This window comes from Sorex araneus, chromosome 3 (assembly GCF_027595985.1).
Source record: "Sorex araneus isolate mSorAra2 chromosome 3, mSorAra2.pri, whole genome shotgun sequence".
Classification (NCBI taxonomy): Eukaryota; Metazoa; Chordata; class Mammalia; order Eulipotyphla; family Soricidae; genus Sorex; species Sorex araneus.
The window spans coordinates 171,009,275-171,036,679 of NC_073304.1; the positions used below are offsets into that span (position 1 = coordinate 171,009,275).

The window sequence follows — 27,405 nt, forward strand, 5'->3', positions numbered from 1 at the left end:
TCTACGATATTCCATACCGTGACAGGGGCAAAAACACCAGCACCGTTTCTATCAGACTCACAGTCCCTTCTCCCCTACGGCGGAAAAAACAAGTACCGTTTCACTGATGCCTCAAAACAGCCCTAGTAGCTGGGAACCCAAATAACGAGGTACAGCGGGTTACAAAGGCACAAAACGCCCTGCCAGTTCTCATCCTGCGCCCGCACCACCCGGTGGAGGAAGGAAATTCATGCAGGCTCCAGCTCCTGGGCCGCCGCGGCCAGCTGTCACCAGGATCCAGGCGCCCCGAGCCGGAAGTGGCGGTTCACGTGACGCGCGTCCCTCACGTGACTTCGCGCCCAGGGGAGGGGCCCGCGGCCAAGATGGCGGCCTACCTGCAGTGGCGGCGATTCGTTTTCTTCGACAAGGAGCTGGTGAAGGAGCCTCTGGGCAATGATGGGGCCGCGCCCGGAGCTCCGCCTGCCTCTGGGCCCGCAGCTTCCAAGTTCCTTTCCCTCCCTCCTGGCATCACCGTCTGCGATTCAGGCCGAGGGAGCCTGGTCTTTGGAGATATCCTTCTTCTGGAGCTGCCCCTTCTCTCCCCGCATCCTGAGACGATCGGTTGGAATGGGACCTGTCTATCCGAGGACTTCGTGTCACATGCCACTTTTCTGTAGATGGGCACTCAGCGCCCCTTCTCGGGACTGAGGGAAGAAGGAAGGAAGTCAAATCCCTCACTTGTCGCTGAGAACCCTGGGCAAGTTAGTTCACCTCTCTGGGCTCCGGCTTTCTTACTGTGATGAGAATGTAGGAAATGCTGCTTGGCAGGGTCACTGTAAGATCAGTCAAATCGATGGATGCAGCGCTAGAGAGAGTTCAAGGGGCCGAGGGCTTGCTTTGCATGCAGGACACCCGCGTTCCATCCCCCTACTCCCAGCACCGCAAGGAGTGACCCCTGTGGAGTAGCCTCTGAGCGCCTCCAAATACCAAAACAGAAAAGAATGGGTGGAAATTGGTCTTAAGGGAACTAAGTATAATGGCACGATCTCCCCAACCTTGGGCTGACCTGGAGGTATAGGAGTTCAGGTGTTTGCTGCTTTGGTTTTCTAATTGTTGTCACTAAACTCTTGATTTTTTGCTACATATATATATGTGTATATATATATATATATATATATATATATATATATATATATAAAGCTGGGGAGTTCGGGAACAAACTTGTGAGGAAATTTTTTTTTTATTTTGCTTTTTGGGTCACACCTGGCGATGCACAGGGGTTACTCCCAGCTCATGTACTCAGGAATTAACTCCTGGCGGTGGTCGGGGGAACATGTGGGATGCTGGGAATTGAACCCAGGTTAGCTGCGTGCAAGGCAAATGCCCTACCCACTGTGCTATTGCTCCGGGTCCAGAAATTCTTTTTTCAACAGATTTTTCTTTGGAGAACACACCTGACTATGCTCATGGGTTACTTGAAATTCTTTTTTTTTTTTCTTTTGGGTCACACCTGGCAATGCACAGGGGTTACTCCTGGCTCTGTGCTCAGGAATTACTCCTGGCGGTGCTCGGGGTACCATATGGGATGCTGGGAATCGAACTCAGGTTGGCCGCATGCAAAGCAAATGCTCTACCCGCTGTCCTATTGCTCCAACCCCGTTACTTGAAATTCTTGAAAAACAAAAAGGTTTAGAATGGTATGTGTGTGGTTACTTGGGTTCTGGTGGAGATGTGAGTAACTCTTATTGGAAAGAAGGCTCCTTGACTGCTCTGCACATATGGAAGGCCAGATCTGGTTCTTGCCCCGCTCCCTACAGCTCACAGGCTTCCAGGCCTACAAACTGCGGGTGACACACTTGTACCAACTGAAGCAGCACAATATCCTGGCATCTGTTGGTGAAGATGAAGAGGGCATCAATCCCCTGGTGAGTAGCCAAAGTAGCAAAGACCGGGAGCCTGGGAATGGTTTTTACGGAGTGACTGGCATGCATACTTGTGAGGTCTGTCCGCAGGTGAAAATCTGGAACCTGGAGAAGAGAGACGGCGGCAATCCGCTGTGCACGCGCATCTTTCCTGCCATCCCAGGAACTGAGCCAACTGTTGTGTCTTGTCTGACTGTTCATGAAAATCTCAACTTTATGGCCATTGGTGAGTAGAAAGAAAGCGTGCTAAACCCTTTCCTTCAGAGCTGCTTCAGCTACAAGAGGCCACACTGAACTCAAATGAGGCATGTTGATGTGGGTGTGGTGTTGGTGATTGTGCTGGGGATTGACCCTAGGATTTTAAAGGACAAAGCAGACATGTGCTCTGTTACTGAGTCACACCCCTGACCGTGGCCTGAGGTTTTTGAGATCTTACAGCTTGGAATGGGAAAGTGTTTAGTCTTGTTCTTTGACAGTGTGTCAGTGAGTATCAATCTTTATTTTTTGTTTGGGTTCTGCTCTGTGTTGGGGGATCCTGAGGTGCCGGAGACTGAACTCGGGCTTCCTGTAGAGCATGTGCTCCGGCCTGTTGAGCTGTCTCTTCAGCCCAATCTCATCACCCCTATTTCATATTTCTCCTTCTTTTTCCTCTTCTTCCTCCATCTGTAAGACCACACCCAGTGGCTATTCCTGGCTTTGTGCTCAGGACTCCTGGCTGCCCATGAGGTGTCATTTGTGGTGCTCTGGTCAGTAAGATACATACCAAGTGCTTTAACCCCTATGCTATCTCTTAAGCCCTATTTTTCTTATATTTGGGGCCTCCCATGTGGTGCCTCAGGAGGTCTGCCCCCCCACCCCCACCAGAGTCTCAGTCAACTCGCATTTCTTTCTTTTTTTTTTTTATTTTTTGCTTTTTGGGTCACACCCAGCAATGCACAGGGGTCACTCCTGGCTCATGAACTCAGGAATCACCCCTAACAGTGCTCAGGGGACCATATGGGATGCTGGAATTTGAACCCGGGTCGGCTGCGTGCAAGGCAAACGCCCTACCCACTGTGCTATCACTCCAGCCCTCAACTCGCATTTCAAAGCAAGGGTATGATGCTGTTCGTGCTGTGCAGAGCCAGGGACCACCAGGGACACCTTATCAGTGCTTGGGGGCCTCTAGGGTTGAACCCAGCAATGCTCAAGAGGACTGTGTGTTGCCAGGGATTGAACCAGGTCAGCCACATGCAAGGCATGTGCCTTTACTGCTATACTTTTCTCTGACCCAAGATTGTCACATTTATTTATTTATTTATTTATTTATTTATTTATTAAATATTATTTTTGGCCAGACCTGGTGGTGCTCAGGGCTTACTCCTGGCTCTCCACTCAGGTGTTACTCCTGACAGGCTCGGGGACTATATGGGTTGCCAGGGGTCAAATCCAGGTGAGCTGCTTGCAAGGCATCTATACTATCACTCTAGTTCAACACAGTTTTGATAGGTGTTTAAAATGATCTTTTCACCCTTTCGTGTTTCTGGAGCTTTATAGCCTCACTGAAGCACTTCCTGCTGTCTTGCAGGTTTTACCGATGGCAGCGTGACATTAAATAAAGGAGACATCACCCGGGACCGGCATAGCAAGACTCAGATTTTGCACAAGGGCAACTACCCTGTCACTGGCCTGGCCTTTCGCCAAGCTGGAAAGACCACTCACTTGTTTGTGGTGACAACAGAGAATGTCCAGGTGTGACATTATTGGTCACTGGGAGAGAAGTTTTCTCCTCTGCTCAGGGGGCCAGAATGAAGAACTGACTAGAGATTCTTGGTTTTTTGTTTTTATTTTTGTCCCACACTACTGATGCTCAGGGCTTACTCCTGAGTCTGCACTCAAGAATCACTCCCAGCAGTGCTTAGAGACCACCTGGGGTGCTGGGGAACCAAACCTAAGCCAGTGGCATGCAAGACAAGTGCCTAACCTGCTGTACTATTTCTCCAGTCCTAGAATTCTTGCGGTTTTTTTTTTGTTTGGTTTTTTTTTTGCTTTTTGGGTCACACCGGGTGATGCACAGGGGTTACTCCTGGCTCTGCACTCAGGAATCACTCCTGGCGGTGCTCAGGGGACCATATGGGATGCTGGGAATGGAACCTGGGTCGACCGCGTGCAAGGCAAAAGCCCTACCCGCTGTGCTATCGCTTCAGCCCCCGAATTCTTGCGTTTTTTTAAAAATCTCAGCACCTTAAATAACTTTCCCAGTGTTTACTTTGTTTTGTTTTGTTTGGGAGCCACGCCCAGCGATGCTCAGGTGTTACTTCTGGCTCTGTACTCAGGAGTTACTCCTAGCAGGGCTTGGAAGACCATATGGAGTGCCCGGGATTGAACCGGGTGATGTGTGTAAAACAAACACCCTGCTTGCTATACTATCTTTATTTATTTATTTGTTTATTTTCTTTTTGGGTCACACCCGGCGATGCACAGGGGTTACTCCTGGCTCTGCACTCGGGAATTACTCCTGGCGCTACTCTGGGGACCATATGGGATGCTGGGATTCAGTCCCGGGTTGGCCGTGTGCAAGGCAAACGCCCTACCCGCTGTGCTATCGCTCCAGCCCCATGCTTGGTATACTATCGCTCCAAGTCCCCCCTTCCCTCCCTGGCACTTACTATTTTATTTCTTCACTGAGGATATTGGGAAAACTTAGAATTGGAGGATGGAACACAGAGCTTATTCTTGTAGACCAGAATTTGTCTCCTAGCTACCTTGTTAAGGGACATTGGACAAGTTGCTTATTCTGATTCTTGGTGCTGCTATTCATTTATTTTTTATTTTTGGGTCACACCTGGTGATGCTCAGGGCTTACTCCTGGCTCTGCTTTCAAGGGTCACTCCTGGCAAGGGCTTAGGAGACCCTATGGGCTGCCAGGGATCGAACCTGAGTTGATTATATACAGGGGAAGCGCCCTCCCCTCTGTACTCAGTCTCCAGCCCCTGATGCTATAATTCAGGATGGCCTGCTGTTTCTCTGGAACAGCCTCTGGGTCAAAGAGGTAAAAGGTGATTGAGTTTCCTGTAGGTAGACATACCGGGGAAGAAAATGTGGTCCCTGGATATCTAGGTAATGGCCAGGTGGGGGTGGTGGAGGTCGGAGCAGCCAGGGCAAGTCTGAATGCTAAGAGGGACAAAGCACAGTCCCAGACAGTGCCACGTTGCAGAAGACTTAGGGGCCTTTTCCTCTTGGGGAGCACTGACCCCCGTCTGCCCTCTCAGTCCTATATAGTTTCTGGCAAGGACTACCCGAGGGTGGAGTTGGACACACACGGTTGTGGCCTGCGCTGCTCGGCCCTGAGCGACCCTTCTCAGGATCTGCAGTTCATCGTGGCCGGGGACGAATGCGTCTACTTGTACCAGCCTGATGAACGTGGGCCCTGCTTCGCCTTTGAGGGCCACAAGCTCATCGCACACTGGTTCAGAGGCTACCTGGTCATCGTCTCCCGCGACCGGAAGGTCGCACCCAAGTAAGGAGGCCAGAGGACAGCGGGTCTTGTTCCCCAGAGTTAACCTGATTGTCTTTGTTTCTTTGTTCTGGGGCCCAGCGGTGCTCAGGGCTTTCTCCTGGCTCTGCACTCGGGGCTCACTCCTGGCTGGGCTCAGGGGACCAAATGGGATGCCGGGAATCGACCCCGAGTCGGCCACATGCAAGGCAAGTTCCCTCCTCGATGTTGCCCTGATTGTAAAAACCTGATGCCTGGCTCCTGCCCAACTCCCACTCTGTGTTTTTGTAGTTGACGCTTCTGCCTAGGTTGGGTTTGCAGCCTTTCACCTCGTGAACCAGCATCAGTCTGCAGAAGGGCAGTAACCACCGGCTTAGGCCGACTGCTATGTTTTCATTGAGAGCTGCTGTTTATTTTGTGGGGGGCGTGCTCGGGCTTTTCCTGGCTCAGTGCGCAAGGGGCCATATATGGTGCCAGGAATGAAAGTGGATCAGCTGCATGCAAGACAAGCACCTTCACCCTTGTACTGCCTTCCAGCCTGAGATGTTTTTGCTGCAGATACTGGCCAAGCAGTCCCGGGCATTAGAAGGCTCTGGGAAACTTGGATTGGTACTGTTGGTTTTACTCTCCAGTCTGAATTAGGCAGAGGGACAGGGAATGAGTAGCCAAGAACTAGGGAAGTGCAGGAGCACTGAGCAGGGATCTGTTCCTCTGAGTAGCTCGAGAGCAGTTGGGGTCAGACAGCGGCTTTCCTTTAGCAGTGCCCTCGGTGTGCGGAGGGGGTGCTCAAGGACATGAGTCTTTGTTTTGTTTTTAGGGCCACACCTAGCTGTGCTCAGGATTTACTCCTGGCAGGCTCGAGGTACTGTAGAGGGTACCAGGGATCAAACTTGGGTCGGCTGCATGTGAGGCAAGCGCTGTGCTGTCTCTCCAGCGCCTGGTACATGAGTCTTGGATGGCTTGCGCAATGGATTAAACTGTGCTCGTGGCTGTTTTTTTTTTTTTTTTTTGGCCCAGTGATATTCAGGGCATACTTCTGACTCTGTGCTCAATGATCACTCTTGGCTGGGCTTGGGGAACCATTTACAGTGTGGAGGATTGAACCAGACAAGCGTCTTCCCCTTCCCCCGCTCCTCCTCTTGCTGCAGCTCCTGTGCTCAGGTTTTTGTTTTTGTTTTATTTTTTTTGGGGGGTGACATCTGGCGATGCACAGGGGTTATTCCTGGCTTTGCACTCAGGAATTACTCCTGGTGGTGCTCAGGGGACCATATGGGATGCTGGGAATCAAGCCCAGGTGGCCGCGTGCTAGGCAAATGTCAGACCCGATCTCCACTTTCCCTTGCAGTTGTAGGGCCAGTGCTGCAGGCCGTGGGGTGCGCTGCTGGGGCCAGGGTACATGTTCTGGGAGGAGGGGACAGCCCGGAGATGAAGGGGGGGTGGAGACACAGGTGGTCCACAGCCACAGCGCTCTCACTTCCGCACTCAGGTCCGACTTCACAGGCACAGACGCGCAGAGCTCCGACAAGCAGATCCTCAACGTCTATGACCTGTGCAACAAGTTCATTGCCTACAGCGCCACCTTTGAGGATGTGGTGGATGTGCTCTCCGAGTGGGGCTCCCTGTACGTGCTGACGCGGGATGGGCGGGTCCACGCACTGCAGGAGAAGGACACACAGACCAAACTGGAGGCAAGGCCACCAGGTTCCCGGAGCTGGCCCCGGGGACCCCCCCAGGCTTCCCAAGTCACCTGGGCTTTCTCTCTCCCCGGGGGCCCACCTCCCTCAGCGTCCTTAGGGTGGCGTGAGAAGAAGTGGCCTGGAATGAGGCCTGGGAGGGGGAACGGTGGCTGGGAGGCGAGGTGGGGAAGGCGAGTCTGTGAGTGGGCTTGGGGCACTCCGAGGGGCTCATCCTATTTTGGATCTAGGCAGACCGGAACTCTGGGACAGTTTGGCCTATGTTGTGGGCAGCTGCTGGGGAAGTGTCTGCTGAGGACTCCCACTAGTGTGTCCATCTCTCTCCCCTTCCAGATGCTATTTAAGAAGAACCTCTTTGAGATGGCCATTAACCTAGCCAAGAGCCAGCACCTGGACAGCGACGGGCTGGCCCAGATCTTCATGCAGTACGGGGACCATCTCTACAGCAAGGGCAACCACGACGGGGCTGTCCAGCAGTATATCCGGTCAGTCTGGAGGTGCTGGAGGCTGGAGTCAGGGTGCAGGGACAGGTTCCCTGAGGCTGGAACCAAGGGTTGATCCTGGGTCGACCCTGGGGCAAGCGCTCCACCTACTGTATTATCTTTCTGGCCCTTAACCTGGTTCTTTAAGGGAAAAAGGATTCGTTTTTTTGGAGGTGGGGGACCACAGCTAGCAGTGCTCAGGGGTTAACTCCTAGCTCTGTGCTCAGGGATCACTTCTGACATGCTCAATGGACCATATCAGAAGCCAGGAATGGAACCTAGGTCGCCCACATGCAAGGCAAGAGCCCTACTGCTGTGCTGTTGCTCTGGCCCGGGATTAATTTCTGCAGGCTTGGGTATTAATTCCTGGAAATATCTGCATTGGCAAGGGGCTTTCTGTTCTGTTGCCAATCTCTCCAGGATACCTGTTATCAGCAGCGATAGGCAGCCGTGCCAGGGGCTGTGCAGCTCCCGAGGCCCTTGGGCATCGCCCATGGCAATGTCAACATCTCCTCCCACAGGACAGGCTCTCAGACCTCTCCCAGGCCGCTGAGACAGTTTGGCATTTCGTGATCCACCCATGATTCCTTTGCCTAGGGACACTGGCCAAGCACATTGATGCTGCTGCTGCCTGACGCCCCTATCTCCCTAGAACCATCGGGAAGTTGGAGCCATCCTACGTGATCCGCAAGTTTCTGGATGCTCAGCGCATCCACAACTTGACCGCCTACCTGCAGACTCTGCACCGCCAGTCGCTGGCCAACGCTGACCACACCACCCTGCTGCTCAACTGTTACACCAAACTCAAGGACAGCTCCAAACTAGAGGAATTCATCAAGGTGAGGACCGGGGCAGGCAGCCTCTCCCGCAAGTGAGACTTGTTCTTCCACAGGAGGTGGGGCAGGGGAGATGGGCCTGACTCCCTTTCCCTGCTAGGACCTGTGGTCTACAGACTGCAAAGAGAAATAACATCTGTTCTTTTTCTTTTTTTTTTCTTTTTCTTTTTTCTTTTTGGCTCACACCCGGCAATGCACAGGGGTCACTCCTGGCTCTGCATTCAGGAATTACCCCTGGCGGTGCTCAGGGGACCATATGGGATGCTGGGAATTGAACCCGGGTCAGCCGCGTGCAAGGCAAACGCCCTACCCACTGTGCTATCACTCCAGCTCCATCTCTGTTATTTTTCTCCCAGCTCCCCACATGGTTTTCTTTTGGCTATGGAGTCACATCAGACAGTTTTCAGGGGACCATGCAGTACTGTAGTTAAACGCAGGTCTCCTGCATCACCTGTTGCCATCTCTCTGGTCACCCACCCCTTTCTTTGTGCCTCATCTGGCAGTGCTCAGAGTTATTCTGACATATTTTGGGGGTGAGAGGACCCTCCTGGCTGTGCGTGGGGGATCCTGTGGTGCCAGAGATCAAACCTGGGCATCTCCCACACGCAAAGCATGCATTCATCCCTTTACTTCCCCAGGCCTCCCGTCACATTTCACGAGGCCAGATCTTCCTGTGGGATCTAAGCCCAGGGATGTGGCCCTGGGTGAGCCAGTGTCTCTAGAATCTCTTTAATGCTGGGGGCAGGGCAGGTCTGTATCTGAGAAATTGAGAGGTTGAGTAACAGCATATTTTGTTTTATATCACCGTATCACTATCGTCTCGTTGTTCATCGATTTGCTTGAGCAGGCGCTCAACAGTAACATCTCGACAGTAACATCTTCATTCGTCCCTGTCGGTTCAGGGTCAGGGGAATGAGGCCCACTATTGTTACTGTTTTTGACATATTGAATACGCCACAGGTAGCTTGCCAGGCTCTACTGTGTGAGATTCTGCATTGCTCTCTTCTGGGAGCTTTGTTTTATAGTCTCTGGATCTTGGCCATTGATGAGATTACATGGCGCTGGGGGAAGTTTGTGGATGTGACTGCCAAGCTACTGGAAAACAGGGGATCTGGGTGGAGGCGGCCCAGTCCCGATCCAGGCAGGCTTGGAGATCTCAGCCACGGATCCTGCATATATGGGTTCCTCTGTTGGTTCCTTTATGGGTGAGGCTCGTCTGAGCCTGTGGAGGGTGGCCTTGAGCATGGCTGCGACTGGGTTCTGGAGGTTTTCGGCTGCTGGGGCTCTGCTTGGGGCAGGGAGGGAAACTCAACCCGCCTCTGCTCCGAGGGGGCACTGGTGAAGACAATCTGGCACGGGGTAGGAGGTTCTTTTGTTTTGTAAGCCCTTTTATTTTGGGGGATTTTTTTTTTTTTTAGACATACCTGGCTGTGCTAAGGGCTTATTCCTGGTTCTGTGCTCAGAGATTACTCCCAGTGGGGGTTAAGGGGCCACATGGGGTACTGGGGATCAAACCAAGGTTAGATGTATGTAAGGCAAGTGCCTTTACCCCTATATTACCTCTCTGGCCCCTTTGTGTGTTTTTGTTTTGTTTTGTTTTGTTTTGTTTGCTTTTTGGGTCACACCCAGCAATGCTCAGGGGGTTACTCCTAGCTGTGCACTCAGGAATCACTCCTGGCGGTACTTGGGAGACAATATGGGATGCTGGGGCTCAAACCCAGATCGACCGTGTGCAAGGCCTTACCCACTGTGCTATCACTCTGGCCCGTTTTTATTTTTTATTTTTTCTTTCTGGGTCATACCCGGTGATGCACAGGGGTTACTCCTGGCTCATGCACTCAGGAATCGCTCCTGGCGGTGCTCAGGGGACCATATGTGATGCTGGGAATCGACCATATGGGATGCTGGGAATCAAACCCGGGTTGGCCACATGCAAGGCAAACATCCTACGCGCTGTGCTCCAGCCCGTTTTTATTATTAAAATATCAATTGTAGGGGCTGGAGTGATAGCACAGCGGGTAGGGCGTTTGCCTTGCACGCGGCCGACCTGGGTTCAAATCCCAGCATCCCATATGGTCCCCTCAGCACCGCCAGGAGTAATTCCTGAGTGCAGAGCCAGGAGTAACTCCTGTGCATCGCCAGGTGTGACCCAAAAACCAAAAAAAAAAAAAAATTAAATTAAATAAAATATCAATTGTACCATTTGCTTATCTCTCAGGGCCAGTGGTTGTTCCTCGGTCTGTGTTCACTCCCTCCTGATGGCTCTCTGGGGACCATATGTCATGTTGGGGTGGGTTGCATTGCAAGGCAAGCGGCCTAAGCCCTGTACTATCTCTAATGTCAGTGTCTTAAGCCTTTTACTCTTGGCTAATCTGGAAGCTGTTTCTGTGATCTGTCCCGGTAGACAAAGAGCGAGACCGAGGTCCACTTTGATGTGGAGACGGCCATCAAGGTCCTCCGGCAGGCTGGCTACTACTCCCACGCCCTCTACCTGGCAGAGAACCACGCACACCATGAGTGGTACTTGAAGATCCAGCTCGAAGACATCAAGGTCAGTGAGGCTGACCTTGTCTGGGCCAACCCTGAAGTGTGACCCTGGGAGGCTTGCTCACTGTCCCCCACCTCTACACAGAATTACCAGGAAGCTCTTCGGTATATCGGCAAGCTGCCCTTTGAGCAGGCTGAGAGCAACATGAAGCGCTATGGCAAGACCCTCATGCATCACATCCCCGAGCAGACGACCCAGTTGCTGAAGGGACTTTGCACTGACTATCGGCCCAGCCTCGAAGGCCGTGGTGATCGGGAGGCCCTGAGTGGCAGGGTGAGGCCTGGGGGAATGGTTTGGGGCAAGCGGGGGATCCTCTCCTGGGTGGCCAGCTCCCTCACCAGGCCTCGCTTCGCCTTTCCCCTCCTAGGCCAACTCTGAGGAGTTCATCCCCATCTTTGCCAACAACCCGCGTGAGCTCAAGGCCTTCCTGGAGCACATGAGCGAGGTCCAGCCTGATTCGCCACAGGGCATCTACGACACGCTCCTCGAGCTGCGGCTGCAGAACTGGGCACATGAGAAGGATCTCCAGGTGAGGCCTGGCCACAGCCTGCGTGCTCAGCTGCAGTTACCTCTGGCCACCCTCATCTCCTCCTCGGAAAAGAGGAACTGAGGGGATGAGGCTGTGAATCCCCCTCCCTGTATCTAGCAGCTCCGTCCTCCTTCCCTAGGTCAAAGAGAAGCTTCATGCAGAGGCCATATCCTTGCTCAAGAGTGGCCGCTTCTGCGACGTCTTCGACAAAGCCCTGGTCCTGTGTCAGATGCATGACTTCCAGGATGGGGTCCTGTACCTCTATGAGCAGGGAAAACTGTGAGTGGGCGGGGCATGGTGGAAGGGGTGGGGCCGGGGCTGCTGCTGAGGAGGTGGAGCCAAAGGGGCACCAGCTTGAAGGGGGTGGAGCCAAAAGACTGCAACTGAAGGGGTGGAGCCAAAGGGCTGCCACTGAGGGGCTGGCGCTGAGAGCTGGAGCCCGGATTGCTGCTCAGGGTCGGAACTGGGGCCTCACTAAGGGCTGCCTCCCGCCCCTCAGGTTTCAGCAAATCATGCACTACCACATGCAGCACGAGCAGTATCGGCAGGTGATTGCCGTGTGCGAGCGCCACGGGGAGCAGGATCCCTCGCTGTGGGAGCAGGCGCTCAGCTACTTTGCCCGCAAGGAGGAGGACTGCAAGGAATACGTGGCTGCCGTGCTCAAGCACATCGAGAACAAAAACCTCATGCCGCCCCTTCTAGGTACAGGGAGACTCAAGGTGGGTGGGCACCGTGTGTCGAGGGCACTCCCGGCTTCATCCTTGTTTCCTGTCGACCCCCGCAGTGGTGCAGACCCTGGCTCACAACTCCACTGCCACCCTGTCGGTCATCCGGGACTACCTGGTGCAGAAGCTGCAGAAGCAGAGCCAGCAGATTGCGCAGGATGAGCTGCGGGTGCGGCGGTACCGGGAGGAGACCACCCGCATCCGCCAGGAGATCCAGGAGCTCAAGGAGAGGTACTGGCCGCAGACTGACTTTAGAACATGTGAACAGATGGGGCGAGATTTTTGAGGGGATAGAACCCAGGACTTAATGCATGCAGAGCAGGTGCTGGACCCCTTGAGCCATATCTGAGTCTCCAAAGAATGTTTTTCCCTTCATAGGGATCATTAAAACCTTTCCACAGAGCACCACGGAATTTATTTTCAGTATACAACATGATCTATCTATCTTGGAACTGGAGAAAGTATACAGAGGATGAGGCACTTGTCTTGCATCCCACTGACCCCCTGGTTCCATCCCTAGCACTCCTCTGTTCCCCTGTCCAAGCACCACCAGAGGTCACTCCTGAGCAAAGAAGCAGAACCATAAAAATCTATGTGAACAGAAAGAGGATGGTTCCTTAGAATATCGTCCTTCTAGATGTATCTGTAATTGACCTTTTGAAAAACACACACGTAAGCTGTGGTGGTTTGGAGTAGAAACTCTGCTTTGTGGAGCTTACTTATAGCTGGCTGACCCAGGTTCAAATCCCTAGCACTTGCAGCTGTCACCAGCAGTGATCCCTGAGCACAGAGCTAGGAGTAAGCCCTGAGTACAGGTTGATTGTAGCCAAAATAACAAAATGAAGAAATGTTGTTTTAGAAACTACAGAAAGTGGGTAACTGAGAAGTGTTTATAATAAACATCAATTCCTCCAAAAGCTCACCTGCCTTATTATATATTGTAAAATATCTGTTAGAGAACAAGAATTTTCTCTTGGGGCCAGAGAGATAGTACAGCAGGTAGGGTGCTTGCTTTGCATGCAGCCAAACTTGGATTTGATTTCCAGTACCCCTTAAGGTCTCCCAAGCCCTGCCAGATGTGAGCCCAAAAGAAGGAATTTCCTGTTTCCACAAGGAATCCCTAACCTACCCTTCTATGTTCCAAGCAGTTACCAAGAACACAGATAAAAAGTTATACCTTCATACATCTTTTCCTTCTTTTTGGTGGTGATAGGGATCAAACCCAAGAGCCTCATACATGCAAGGCAGGGACTCTGCCACTAAACTATTCCCCCAGCCTTCCTTTATGTCACAGATGTAGAGACAGAACAATAATCACGCTCAGTAAGCCAAATGATACAGGATTTTAGATGATGGTGCTTTTTTTGGGGGTGTGTGAGGGGGTGTGATTGTTTCTTTTACACCTGGCTTTACTCAGGGACTTCTCCTGGCTCAGTGCTTGGGAGCTGCTCAGGCCTCCCCACTGCAAAACCTGTGCTCAGGCCATTGAGCTTTCTTTTCAGCCCCCTGTGGGTGGTAAGTTCTGAAGAGAAGCTTCATGGAGGAGGGGAGGAGAGTAAGAGGGAGTGGTGGAGTGATTTTTGTTTTGGGCCGCAACTAGCTGTGCTCATTGCTTATTCATTGCTCATTGCTTATTCTGCATCCATGAGACCTTCTGGTCACTGGCAGTCCCGGGGAGTGTGGACAGCATCAGTGCTAGACCCCATTAAGGTAGGGAGAGGAGCAGGTCTTGGAGTCCCCAGATAGGGGTCTGTCCCCCAAAACACCAGCTGCCTCTCTGCACTTGACTTTGGCCCTGCCTCAGACTTGTCTCTTGTCTCTGCTCTGGTCTTCTTCGTGTAGTCCGAAGATTTTCCAGAAAACCAAGTGTAGCATCTGTAACAGCGCCTTGGAGCTGCCCTCCGTGCACTTCCTCTGCGGCCACTCCTTCCACCAGCACTGCTTCGAGAGCTACTCGGAGAGCGATGCCGACTGCCCCACCTGCCTGCCGGAGAACCGCAAGGTCATGGACATGATCCGGGCCCAGGAACAGAAGCGAGACCTCCACGATCAGTTCCAGCATCAGGTGTGGAGGAGGAGTGGGCAGGAGGGCGTCCTTCCTCAGGGTCAGCAGGGCCTCGGCTCTGATGCTTCCCTCTCTCCTGTCTCCCTGCAGCTCAAGTGCTCCAATGACAGCTTCTCCGTGATCGCCGACTACTTTGGCCGAGGGGTCTTCAACAAACTGACTCTGCTGACCGACCCACCGACCGCCAGGCTCACCAGCAGCCTGGAGACAGGGCTGCAGCGGGACCTGCTCATGCATTCTCGAAGGGGCACCTGAGCAGCCCGCAGGAAGGGGTGCGGGTGTGGAGGGAAAGGGCAGCACAGGACTGCCAGACAGGAGGCCCGAGATCCGGAGAAAGGCCCAGGAAGCTACACAGATCAGAGGCCACTGCCGTCCTTCTCCTGTCCTTCCACCTTGGCCAGCCCACTCTTCTTCCCCCTGGCTGTTTGAGCAGCACAGTCCATTGCAGACCCGTGGGGGAGGGAACCCGAGCAACCTCCACCATCTGGACAATCGCTGCTTTATTCTCTATCCACAAGCACCAGGCTGTGCTTGGATCCTTGCTCCCAGAGGCTAAAATAAAAATATAATGATTTGGGGGTGAAGGATTTATTCTGGGTACTTCTTTGGTGATGCCAAACTGTGCTGAGGGTAGCGTCCTCAGCCCTCCTCCAGTGCCACATCCGTCTGTGGTGTTCTGCTGCCAGGATCTTTGTACAGGGCTCAGGGCATGCAGAATTCAGTTCCTTAAAGAAAGCCCTGTGTAAAACTTAATGCCTGGGCACTAAGAGCAGCCTGGACCCAGGCCCCTCAATAACTTCTGTCCTGGGACCTCCCTGTCGCTCCTGTTTGGACACGGTATCCAGACAGCCAGTCAGTCCTCGTAGAAGCTGCTGTCATGAACTGGTTGGTGTCTTGCTGTCCTTGGTACCAGGTGATAAAAGGATAAAGGCACATTTCTTGAAACATTTTCTCCTCTTTGAAGTTTGTGTTGCTAGGTGTCTTGTGTTATGCAGGTTATGGCTCCAACAGAGTTTGCTGCAGGACATGACGGTGTGGGTAGTGTTTTGAAGGGCACCATTAAAGAAGGACACATTTGTTGTGGCTAAAAGTACAGATTCTGGATTTGCTGACCTCTTTGAATCCTAGACTGACAAGACAACTCCTGCTCCTCTAAACTTCAGTTTGTTCATCCTTTTTTTTTTTGCTTTTTGGGTCACACCTGGTGATGCACAGGGGTTACTCCTGGCTTTGTACTCAGGAATTACTCCTGGCAATGCTCAAGGGACCATATGGGATGCTGGGAATCGAAGCCAGGTCGGCCGAGTGCAAGGCAAACACCCTACCCACTGTGCTATCGATCCAGCCCCCTTCAGTCTGTTCATCTTAAGAATGAATGAAGCCCCAGAGAAAGGGCTTAAGGAATTTGCCTTGCAAGAGGCCGGCACTGGTTCCATCATCAGCACCTTATGGTTACCCAAGCATCACCAGGAGTGACCCTGCTGGTTCACCCCCTCCCCCCAAAAAATAGTTAAAATAGGGCTGGGGAAACAGGTCTGCAATAGAGGGCTTGCCTTGCAAATTCTTGCCACTGCAAACAATTCTAAAGCCCGGAGAGATAGTAGGGTGGGGAAGGCACTTGCACACGGGCAACTTGGTTTCGCTCCTTATACCACATATGGTCCTCTGGGCAATGTCAGAATGATCCCTGAGCACAGAGCCAGGAGTAAGCCCTGAATCAGATGTGTCTTTCCCCTCATAAAATTATAACACCTATTTTGAATGGTCAGTAAAAAGTACCGAGGAGTAAAGGTATATAGAGGTCTCTGCTTAGCACAATACATGGTCATTGTAGTGAAAATCATCTTTTCCACAGATTAAAGCCTTGGCACACCCACTTCATTATTTGGCTTTAGGTATGACCTTAAATCTAGCCTACTTCAGGGTTGTAGCAGAACAGTCTAGATCAACGGAGTGCCACGTAAGAAGCACTGATTAAAAGGCTGGAGATCCAGCAGTAAGGCAAGCACTGTAGGGCCAGTGCCAGGAGTGATTGCTGGGCACCATTGGCTGAGGCCCCAAAACGACAGGGGTTAAGGTGCTTTGCCTTGCATGTGGCTGACTGGGGTTCGATTCCCAGCATGCATATGGTCCCCAACGTACTATCATAGAGTGATCCATGAGTTGGAAGTCAACTGTGAACACAACCAGGCATGCCCCTTCCCCATAAAAACGTCGATTGGGCTGCACTCCAACTCTCACTTGCAGATGATGAATTCTGTCTAAAAGGTATGATTCCAGCGGCACTTCACTTATAATGCGTCATTTTAGGGTTAACAGATCCTTTCCCTCTTGGGATTCCCCAACTTTGGCTTAACCTTGGAGTGATAGTTGGAGACTGCAGTTACTTTGCGGATAAACCTGGGAAGAATATTTTAGGGGTGGGCCCACACCCGGAGGTGCTTACTTCTAGCTATGTGCTAAGAGATCACTCCTGGCGGTGCGTGGCGGAATCGATTCTATGTGGTACTGAATTGGGTCTGCGTCGTGCAATGCAAGCGCTTTAACCCCTGTACTAACTGGCCGGTTCCTGGTTAGAACAGTTTAGTTACTGACCTTCGGAAGTGTTGGCTCCGTATAGTTAACGGAGAAAGGAGTAACTCGCCTCTTTCTCAAACCAGAAGACTGGACAAACAGGAATCTGACGTTCCACCTGGAGGAGTGGGCGCGGTAACCGACAGGTAAGGGCTGTCGCAATCGTTTTAATTCCCGCCCCAGGGAGGTCCCGCCCTTCGAAGGGCGTGGCCGGAAGTGACACAGCCATCGCAGAGCCCGGAGTCGGCTGCAGCACGGGCTCCGGCCGGGTGCACGCGGTCTCTGCCGGCCGCTGCGTCCGGCCTCTCCGGCTCCCGGGGACGCTTGGCGGCAGCCCCCGGCCCTTTTCTCGAGTACAGCCATGTCTGGCAACGGCGACGCGGCCGCAACGGCGGTGAGTCCTGAGCCGGTGACCTCCGCTACTGCGGGCTTCCGGACTAGCGGTGCAACGATTGGCTCCCTGTCTCCGTCTCCGGGTTTCTATTGGTTGGAACTGCTGTCCATCAGCTTTTTTTTTTTGGCCCTACTAGTTTTTAAAGTTACCCTTAACTTAGGTGGAGAGTGGAGAAATGTCTCTAGTGGAACGCCCGTCCCCGCGAGGGTCTCGGGGGGCTATCCCGCCAGATTTGGCAGCCTCGGCACTAGAGTTAGTGGCCCAGCCCCGGATATTCGTCTTCATGAGCCTGAGTGCCAGTCCTCAGGGTCACTACTGCACGCGAGGGCCGAGGCGGAATGCGTCCTCCGTGGAGAAAGTGTAGCACTTCACATCCCCGAGTAGGCACACCCGGTCTCCAGAGTGCGCGTGTTTCGAAGGGAAGTGCGCCTTCTCTTTTTCCACCTTAGCGATCTCCCAGCCCCAGCCTGCCCAAAAGACCCAGCCAAGACACAGGCAGGGTTGCTGCCGACGGCCACAGCCATCCTTGGGCCTTCTTGCTTTTAACCTGCTCCGGAGCTTTGGGCTTGTGCGATGCCAGCCGCAGAGCCTGGGGAGGCCACGCCCAGTCTAAGATAAAAAAAAAAATAGGTGGGCCCCCGATTATCTGCCAGTGCCAGCCTGCTGCTTCCCGAGCACTGGACTGGGAGTAGGGAAGTCTCAGCTCTTGCTCTGCCCCTTATAAGCTAAGTAATTGAAGACAAGGCACTCTATGCTCCTGGGAGCCACTCTTTGCTTCTGTAACAGTCTGAGAGTCCTTGTCTATTTGATAGCTTGTTAAGATTAAAAACAGCTCTGGGGGAGGGACTGTCTTGCATGCATGAACTCTGGGTTCCATCCCCAACCTCACAAATAGATGATAAAAGCAATAACTCTATATAAGTATGCAGTACACATATATTGGGGGGAGTAGGGGGCTGCTCTCCAGCTTGGCTAAAGACTAACAGGGAATGTGGGGCATCAGTGTGGTGCCCTATACATGCCAGACATGCACTCTCTCTCTTTGAACTATTTCCCTTGCCCCAGCAATATATACTATATATATATATATATATGCACACACATATATGTATATGTGTGCATATGTATATAGATATTTTTTTTTCTTCTGCTACTTGTTTTTGGGGCCACACCTGGTGGTCCTCAGGGCTTACTGCAGGCTCTCTCTTGGGGATCACTGCTGGCTGGGGACCATATGCAGTGCCAGGAATCTCACTGGGGTCCACTGTGTACAAGGCAAGCAACCCTTGTAACTCTTGTGCTAGCTCTCTGGCCCTGGGATATTTTATCTTTTTTTTTTTTTAAGGCTTTATTATTGAATCACTGTGAGATAGAGCTTTACAAAGCTGTTCATAATTAGGTTTCAGTCATGCAGTGTTCCAACACCCACCCTCCAGCAGTGTACATTTCCCAGAACCAGTGTCCCCAGTTTCCCTCCCATCACTACCACTCTCCCCCCACACACACGTTTTTTTTTTTTTTTCTTTTTGGGTCACACCCGGCGATGCACAGAGGTTACTCCTGGCTCTGCACTCAGGAATTACCCCTGGCGGTGCTCAGGGGACCATATGGGATGCTGGGAATTGAACACGGGTCAGCCGCGTGCAAGGCAAATGCCCTATGTGCTGTACTGTCGCTTCAGCCCCCAAACGCTTTTTTTCTTTTTGAGTCCCATTCAGCGTGCTTAGGGCTTACTCCTGGCGTTTTGCACTCAGGGAGTCACTCCTCACAGTTCTCAGGATTATATGAGGTGTTGGGATAGAACCAGGGTTAGCAGCTTGCAATGCAAGAGCCTTAACTGCTGTACTATCTTTTACCAGCCTCAGAGTCAGTGAATTTGAAAGGATGTTTGGACCTTGCAGTTTCAGGGACCTTAGATTTCTTTTTCTTTTCTTTCTTTTTTGTTTTTGTTTTAGTGCCACACCCAGCGGTGCTTGGGGGTTACTCCTGGCTCTGTGCTCAAGGATCATTCCTGGCAGTGCTCGGGGCACCATATGGGATGCCAGGGATTGAGCCCAGGTCAGCTGCGTGCATAGTAAACACCATACCCACTGTACCATTGCTCAGCCCCAGGGGGCCTTAAGTTTTTGTCTCTGGACTACCTGTGACCCAGAACTTGGTTGATCATATTTAACATTTAAAACCGAGCTTGCTATCCCTGGGTCCCCCAGGGTTGCTTTATTTAGTTTCTTTAATTTGGGGGAGGGGTATTTGGACCACATCTGACAGTACTCAGCGGTTGCTCCCAGTGGTGCCCAGGAATTAAACCCTACAGAGGACTGAAGTGATAGTATAGCAGGTAGACACTTGCCTTGTATGTGGCCACTGGGTTTGATCCCTGGTACCCTATATGGTCCCCCAAGCTTGCCAGGAGTGATCCTTGTGCACAGAGCCAGAAGTAAGCGCTGAGTACTGCCAGGTGTGGGCCATGAACCTGGTCCTCTTGCATTGCAAAGCCTGCACTCGGCCTGTTGAGCCCTCTGTCTGGCCAAGAATTGCTTTGTTGAAGAAGTAGCTGGAGTAGAGTGGACAGAGGACAGAATATGAGTCTAGCCAGTTGCTCCGTCCAGCAGCAGACGCCCAGGAGGGCTGCTGAAGGCCCCAGAACATGGTTGGGGATCATCCATAGTGGCTAGTTGCTTCCATCTCTGATCTGGAAAGAAACATCTCTGGCTTTTCCTGAAGAACCCAGTTCCACCTGCTTGGCACCGAACACCTTTGTCCAGGGTGCCCCGGCAGGAGGAAGAGGCGTATCCCTTGAGTTCTCAGCCTGATCTCCTGGCACTCCAGCATTTCCTTGTTGGTGAGCAGCTCAGACTCAGCGGGTAGAATGTCCCGGAGGAACTCTGTGAGTCCAGGCCTTCCCATTTTATTCTCAGTGCCCATGTTTTACTGGTTTGGATCACACTTACTGGGACTTGGGGGTCAAATCTGGGACTCCCACTCGCAGGGCATGCACTCCTGACCATTGAGCCTTCTCCCCGCCCCCCTTTTGGTAGATGAACACTGGGGTCCGGAGGAAGGGATGTGGTAGTTGATGTGCTCCTGGTCATCAGGGCAAGAGGCAGAGCAGGAATTGCCTCAAATGTCTGGCCCCTTGTCCTATGTGCCTATGATGAAGGGATGCACAGGGCTCGTGGGCCTGGGGCCTGAAATTCCTCAGGGTGCTGGCTCTGTTGTGGAGCCCCGGTGACTCAGCGTGGGGCCCAGCTGGCCTGCCCCTGCCTTCTGCAGGGCCCACCCTCCCTGTGGCCCGGCTGATGGGCCTTATCTCTCGGCCCACCTGCCCTGGGCAGCCCTCTTGCTGCTGTGACCAGGCGGGGTCCTGGCGCAGCTGTGTCCCGGTCACTGCGGCGACAACAGCCCTCATCCCTTCCTCCCCCTGCTCTCAGCTTCTCTGAGTCCCAGTGGTGGGCAAAAGGGCTTGAGAAAAGTAGCGGGGCCCATGTGGAGTGTCCTGTCATTCTGAGCTGCCAGGGGCTGAAGAGCACGGGAGCGCTGACCTGGGCACTTTCTCTGCAGGACAAAAACGGGGGCAAGATGAGAGTGATTCGAGTGGGGACCCGCAAAAGCCAGGTGAGTATAGGAGTGGGGAGATTGGGGAGAGAGGGTAGGGGGGAGAGGGAATAGGGTGACTAGGAACTCACTCCCATGTGGAATGACAGGCCGTGCTGCGGAGATTGTCTCTGGACTGGGAAGGTTGTTGGGGTGCATAGGACTCCCTCATGACCTTTGATGGGCATTCAAACCCCTCCTGAATCCCAGCCCTTCGGGACCCCTCTGAGCAGATGCAGAGGGTATGGCTTGGGCACCAGGCAGGGCTCACCTGGGTTTCTGCCCGCAGCTGGCCCGCATCCAGACCGACAGTGTGGTGGCGACGCTGAAAGCTCTGTACCCCGGCCTGCAGTTTGAAATCAGTGAGTGTCCTCTTGCTCTGTTTGGTTTTGGGGCCGCACCCGGTGGCCCCCAGGGCTTCTGACTCTGCTCAGGGATCACTTCTGGAAGCACTCAGGGAACAGTATGGAGTACCAGGGATCAAACGTTGGTCAATGATGTGCAAGGCCAGCTCCTTACCCAGTACTGTCTCTCCGGCCCTCAGTGAGTTTTCTGGAAAGAAAGGAATGGAAACTGGGGCTGGAGTGATAGCACAGTGGGTAGGGCGTTTGCCTTGCACGCGGCCAACCCGGGTTCAATTCCCAGCATCCCATATGGTCTCCTGAGCACCGCCAGGAGTAATTCCTGAGTGCAGAGCCAGGAGTAACCCCTGTGCATCACTGGGTGTGACCCAAAAAGCAAAAAAAAAAAAAAAAAAAGAAAGGAATGGAAACTAAGGGGAAGCACAATACCTAGTTTTTCTGGTCTCTGTTGTTTTTTTTTTTTTTTGCGGTGGGGTGGGGGTCACACGTGGTAGTGGTAGTGCTCAGACCTTACTCCCGAAAGTGCCTGAGGGAATATATGGGTTACCAGGAATGGAACTGCTAAGGCAGGCACCCTACCCGTTGTACTGTGCCTCGGGCCCCTGGTCTCTGACTTTAACCTCAGACCAGAAAAAGGGTCTAACTGCCTCAGGATCTTCCTTGGTTCCTCCTTCAGTTGAATACATACAGTCTGACTCTGGTCTAGCCTGACTCTAGTCCACCCTGCTATTTTCTTTTTTTTTTCCCCCTTTTGGGGACTGGAGTGATAGCACAGTGGGTAGGGTGTTTGCCTTGCACACGGCTGACCCAGGTTTGATTCCTCCGTCCCTCTCGGAAGACCCAGCAAGCTACCGAGAGTATCCTGCCCAATGGCAGAGCCAGGCAAGCTACCTGTAGCATATTCAATATGCCAAAAACAGTAGCAAGAAGTCTCACAATGGAGACATTACTGGTGCCCACTCGAGCAAATCGATGAACAATGGGACAGGATGACAGTGCTATAGTGCTTCCTTTTTGGATTACACCCAGCGATGCTCAGGGGTTACTCCTGGCTTTGCACTCAGGAATTACTCCTGGTAGTGCTTGGGGGGACCATATAGGATGATGAGAATTGAACCTGCATTGGCGGCATGCAAGGCAAACGCCTTCCCCGCTGTACTATTGCTCCAACCCCTAGCATGCTATTTCATGCTCCTGCCTTTGCTCTTTTCCTCTCCTTTCTCTCTTTCCTCTTTCTCTCTCATTTTTTTTCTTTTATTTTTGGGTCACACCCGGCGATGTTCAGGGGTTACTCTTGGCTCATGCACTCAGGAATTACTCCTGGTGGTGCTTGGGGGACCATATAGGATGCTGGGAATTGAACCTGGCAAGGCAAACGCCCTACCCACTGTACTATCACTCCAGCCCCATTTCTCTCTCATTTTTGGGTCATGCCTTTACAGTGCTCAGAGCTTATTCCTGACTCTGTGCTCAGGAATCATTCCTAGAGGGCTCGGGGACCTAACCGGGGTTGGCCCTATGCAAGGCAAGCACCCTATTCCCTGTACTACCTCTCTAGCCCCTCTTCTTCCTTTCCCTTCCCCTCACTCCCCTCCTCTTTTCTCTCGGGAGTGAGGCCACACCCGGTAATGCTCAGGATCCACTCCCTGGCTCTGTGCTCAGGTCCTTGACCTTCATGCCGGGACTGGACCTAGCACAGCCCGCACTCAACCTGTTGAGGTTTCTCCCCTGCTGTGGCTCTTTTGGGAGAGTGTCAGATATCACTGAGGGGCAGCCTCTGCTCCCTGTGTTCCGGGAAGCCCTGAGTATGGCACAGTGGGTTCGGCATGGCTTCCTGAGTGCCAGCTCGCAGGCCCCTCACCCTGCCTGCCTCTCTCCTCAGTTGCGATGTCCACCACAGGGGACAAGATTCTTGATACTGCCCTCTCCAAGGTAAGCCTTCCCCCACCTCCCCCACTGAATTTGTGTCCTCCCGCCCCTTTCCTTCCTTGGGTGAGCTTCACTGGGACTTTTCCTGCTTGGTAGATTGGAGAGAAGAGTTTGTTTACCAAGGAGCTGGAGCACGCCCTGGAAAGGAACGAGTGAGTGAATGACTGAGGCCAGACTGGGCACCCCACCCCCACCCCGGTCTTGCAGGACCCCAGTGGGCATCAGACTTCAGTGGATGGCGGCTAGGGTGCTAGGTTTAAACCCTCCCAAAAGCTTGAGTGGACATCATGGGTGTTTTTGACTTCAGTCCTTAGAAAAGGAGAATGTCCTGCTTCTGAGCTGTCTGGTTGCTTGGAAGGGAGACTGCCTGGGGTGGGGTAGATAGCTCCCAGGTTGGAGCGCGTGTGGGAGCCCCAGAGTTGATCCCTGGAAGTATAACTCCTCCAAATTCAAAACCGTTTAAAAGTTTGGCTGGGGGGCTGGAGCAATAGTGTAGCAGGTAGGGCGTTTGCCTTGCACATGGCTGACTCAGGTTTGATTCCTAGCATCCCATATGGTCCCCTGAGTACCACCAGGAGTAATTCCTGAGTACAAAGCCAGGAATAAGCCCTGTGCATCATAGGTGTGACCCAAAGAGAAAAAAAAAATATTTTGGCTGGGAAGGGAGGAGAAGCATACGTGAGGGGGCTCAGGCTCAGAGAGACCTGCTGTTTGATGGTGTTCACCTGGCCGGTCCCAGATGGTTGAAGGGTTGGAAACAGCTCTCCAGGTGTCTGGGAAGCAGAGGCGGAAGCGGGCGGGCGGGGCCTGTGCCGGGCCCTTCTCCCAGCATCCCTGTCTGCTGTGTAGGGTGGATCTGGTTGTGCATTCGCTGAAGGATCTGCCCACCGTCCTTCCTCCTGGCTTCACCATCGGTGCCATCTGCAAGTAAGAGCCCCACAAAGGAGGCCTAGCAGCCTCTTGGCCTCTTGTTAACCGTTTGGGACCTGGTCCTCTTCCTCTAGGCAGGGTATCCCCGTGCCCTGCCAGTTTTCTGTGTGACAGAAAACTCAGAAAATGCCAGTTCATTGGCAGTGGAGAGAAGTGATTGGACCACAGATCTCTCCCCATTTTTTGGGGGGGAAATGGGGGCGTTCTGGGACCATGTTCAGCTGAGCTCAGGTCTTACTCCTGGTTCTGCTATTAAGGATCACTCCTGGTGGGGGTTGGGGGACCATATATGGTGCCAGCCCCACACTCCCATTCTGTCTTTTTTTTTTTCCCTAAAAACTTTGCTCGTTTGGGGTTTTCTTCATTTAAGATGTTTTTTTTTTTCCTCTGCACTCCCTCATTCTGTCACCTTCCTTTCACCCTCAGGCGGGAGAACCCCTATGATGCTGTTGTCTTTCACCCCAGATTTGTTGGGAAGACGCTAGAAACCTTACCAGAGAAGAGGTGAGTGGGGTCTTGCTGGACCCCTGGTTGGGAGGGGAAGGGTGGGTGGAGGAGGATCGCCCAGGGCGTTTTGAGGGTTCGACCTCATAAAAAAACATCTTTGCAGTGTGGTGGGAACCAGCTCCCTGCGGAGAGCTGCCCAGCTGCAGAGAAAGTTCCCGCATTTGGAATTCAAGAGTATTGTATCCTTTCCATGGAGAGAAGAGACAGTCACCCCAAGGAGGAAGGTCTAAAGGGCTCCGGGTGCCCCGAGATGGACAGGCTCCCTCTGGGGTACACTGAGGGGAGGGCAAGAGCTGTCTATCCTTTTCACGAATCCATCCATCATTCCATCCATCCGTCCTCAGTCCCTTTACTTTTGTTTTGGGGCACACCTGGTGGTACTCAGTCTACTTCTGCTCTGCTCAAGAGACCAAGCGCTGGCTGATTTTTTTTTCTTTTTGGGTCACACCCGGCGATGCACAGGGGTTACTCCTGGCTCTAAACTCAAGAATAACCCCTGGACCCTGGACCATATGGGATGCCAGGGATCGAACCTGGGTTGGCCTCATGCAAGGCAAATGCCCTACCTGCTGTACTATCACTCTGGCCCCATCTTTCTTTTGTAGTAGTTTACTGGAGTGTTTTGATTTTTATAATATGTAGTACGTTTTGTGAAACTAATTTGCAAAATAGTTCGTGCCCAAATGCTGCAATGCACAGAATCGGGAATTCTCTGGATTATCTAAACAAATTTGGTTCAGAGGAGGCTTCTCAGAAATCTTGCTACCTTAGGCCAATTGGTTATCATCGCTATTCCTCATTTATAATTAATTTATTTTATTTTGGGTCATACCTGATGATCCACAGGCGTTACTCCTGGCCTTGCACTCAGGAATTACTCCTAGCGGTGCTCAGGGGACCATATGGGATGCTGGGAATCAAATCTGGGTTGGCCGCATGCAAGGGAAACGCACTACCCACTGTACTATCGCTCCAGATCCTCATTTATGACTGGGAAAAAGAAGTTAATAGGTCAAAACCTTTAGACTTGTATTTGGCCTGGAGTATGGACAGGAGTTCACGCTCAGCGTGAAGCGGAGACCTGAGAGATGAGAAGCTGGCCAAATAGACCACTGCAGGCAGACTGTGGGCTCCACGGGCGTAGCACTGATGTTCCTTAGCTCCTTTCCCTAGCGCGGAAACCTCAACACTCGGCTTCGGAAGCTGGATGAGCAGCAGGAGTTTGCTGCCATCATCCTGGCCGCAGCAGGCCTGCAGCGCATGGGCTGGCACAACCGAGTGGGCCAGGTAGGGGCTGCACCATGGCCCCACTCGCCGCTCCTTCCCGCTGGCTCTTCCCTAGAACGTGGCCTCCAGCACTGTGCTGGGAACCTGGAGGGGCTGGAAGGGTGGGAATTCACCTACTTTGGCTCTGTGATCTGGGAAGCCCCTTCTCACTACTGGGTGGTTCTTGGCACCTCTCTCCCTAACCTGACTGCCCCTCTGCCCCACAGATCCTGCACCCTGAGGAATGCATGTATGCTGTGGGTCAGGTAAGCTGGCCCAGGGACACGTGGAAGCGATACCCCCGCCCCGCCCTGCTTTTGTCCACCGTGTCCTTGACACAGACTTTTGCCTCTGCTTCCCATCAGTTAAGGTTCCCAGAGGGGGCAGATTTCAGGAGGCCCCATCCTAGACCCTGGAGTACACTTGGGGGTGGGCTGAGGTTCCAAGACGTTTTTCTCTCAGGGAGCCCTGGGTGTGGAAGTCCGAGCCAAGGACCAGGACATCTTGGACCTGGTGGGCGTGCTGCATGATCCTGAGACCCTGCTTTGCTGCATCGCTGAGCGGGCCTTCCTGAAGCAGCTGGTAGGGCCCTATAGGAACGGGACTGGGCTGGGCCTGTATGATCAATGCTAACTTGTGTGTCGTGGGGAGAAGACCCAGGGCTAGGTTCAAAGGGAGAACTTCTCATTGCAGGAAGGAGGCTGCAGCGTACCCGTGGCGGTGCACACAGCTCTGAAGGACGGTCAGGTAAGCAGATGGGCAGAAGGTAGGGGTGACAGGAACAGGTGTTTCGCCTCTCCCTGTGCATCCTGGATGTCAGCAGGAGCCCGGGTTTCTAAGCGGTGGCTTCCCATGATGTTGAGACCACTTGCTGTCCCACTTCCCCCCCAGCTCTACCTGACTGGAGGAGTCTGGAGTCTGGACGGCGCAGATAGCATGCAGGAGACCATGCAGGCCACCGTCCACACCCCTGCGCAGGTGCCTCCCCGCTGGCCAGAGTGTGGGGGAGGGGGACACCTATTTGCATGTACCCCTCTTTTTGTGCTCATCCATCCCCTCTTCTCACCCAGCACGAAGATGGCCCAGAGGATGATCCACAGCTGGTGGGCATCACTGCCAGGAACATTCCCCGCGGAGCCCAGATTGCAGCCGAAAACCTGGGCACCAACCTGGCCAATTTGTTACTGAACAAAGGAGCCAAGACCATCCTGGATGTTGCCCGGCAACTTAATGCTGCCCACTAAGCGGTGCTGGGGCACAGACACCCCTCTTCAGAGGATTGAACTATAGGGCCAGAGACTTCCTAGACCACCTCTCATGGGGGAGGGTCTCTGATCATCTCCTCAAAGCCTGGGAATGTAACCAACTCGAATAAATCAGCGGAAGGTGCTTTTCATTTGGGGAGGGTTGTAAAATTGGCCTCTCCCGACTCTTCAGGACTTGTGTGTGTGCGTGTGTATGGTGAGCGGGGAGGGGGGGGCGTGAGATAAATGACCCTTCTTGCTGGCACTGACCCCTGGCCCTGGCCCCACATATGATCCCTCCCAAGCACCGTGAGTGACCTGAGCACTGTGCATGTAGCCCAAACCAAATA

The 27,405-nt window shown here is 52.9% G+C and overlaps 2 protein-coding genes across 2 annotated transcripts; both read left to right on the forward strand.

Moving 5' to 3' along the window:
- Positions 1-329: 329 nt before the first annotated feature.
- Positions 330-14,839, forward strand: VPS11 (VPS11 core subunit of CORVET and HOPS complexes). Its single transcript, XM_004604743.2, has 16 exons — positions 330-549; positions 1,756-1,904; positions 1,992-2,127; positions 3,469-3,632; positions 5,153-5,400; positions 6,863-7,064; positions 7,404-7,555; positions 8,205-8,391; positions 10,793-10,939; positions 11,021-11,209; positions 11,304-11,465; positions 11,605-11,744; positions 11,965-12,167; positions 12,250-12,421; positions 14,033-14,255; positions 14,346-14,839. The coding sequence occupies exons 1-16, from the start codon at positions 363-365 to the stop codon at positions 14,508-14,510; spliced, it is 2,826 nt and encodes a 941-aa protein (XP_004604800.2). The 5' UTR covers positions 330-362; the 3' UTR covers positions 14,511-14,839.
- A 2,181-nt stretch (positions 14,840-17,020) lies between these two features.
- HMBS (hydroxymethylbilane synthase) lies at positions 17,021-27,207 on the forward strand. Its single transcript, XM_004604744.2, has 14 exons — positions 17,021-17,223; positions 20,785-20,838; positions 21,107-21,179; positions 23,062-23,111; positions 23,205-23,260; positions 23,958-24,035; positions 24,465-24,542; positions 24,649-24,724; positions 25,719-25,832; positions 26,039-26,077; positions 26,274-26,393; positions 26,505-26,558; positions 26,703-26,789; positions 26,882-27,207. Exons 1-14 carry the CDS (start codon positions 17,191-17,193, stop codon positions 27,053-27,055), a joined length of 1,086 nt encoding a protein of 361 aa, XP_004604801.1. The 5' UTR covers positions 17,021-17,190; the 3' UTR covers positions 27,056-27,207.
- The last annotated feature ends 198 nt before the right edge of the window (positions 27,208-27,405 follow it).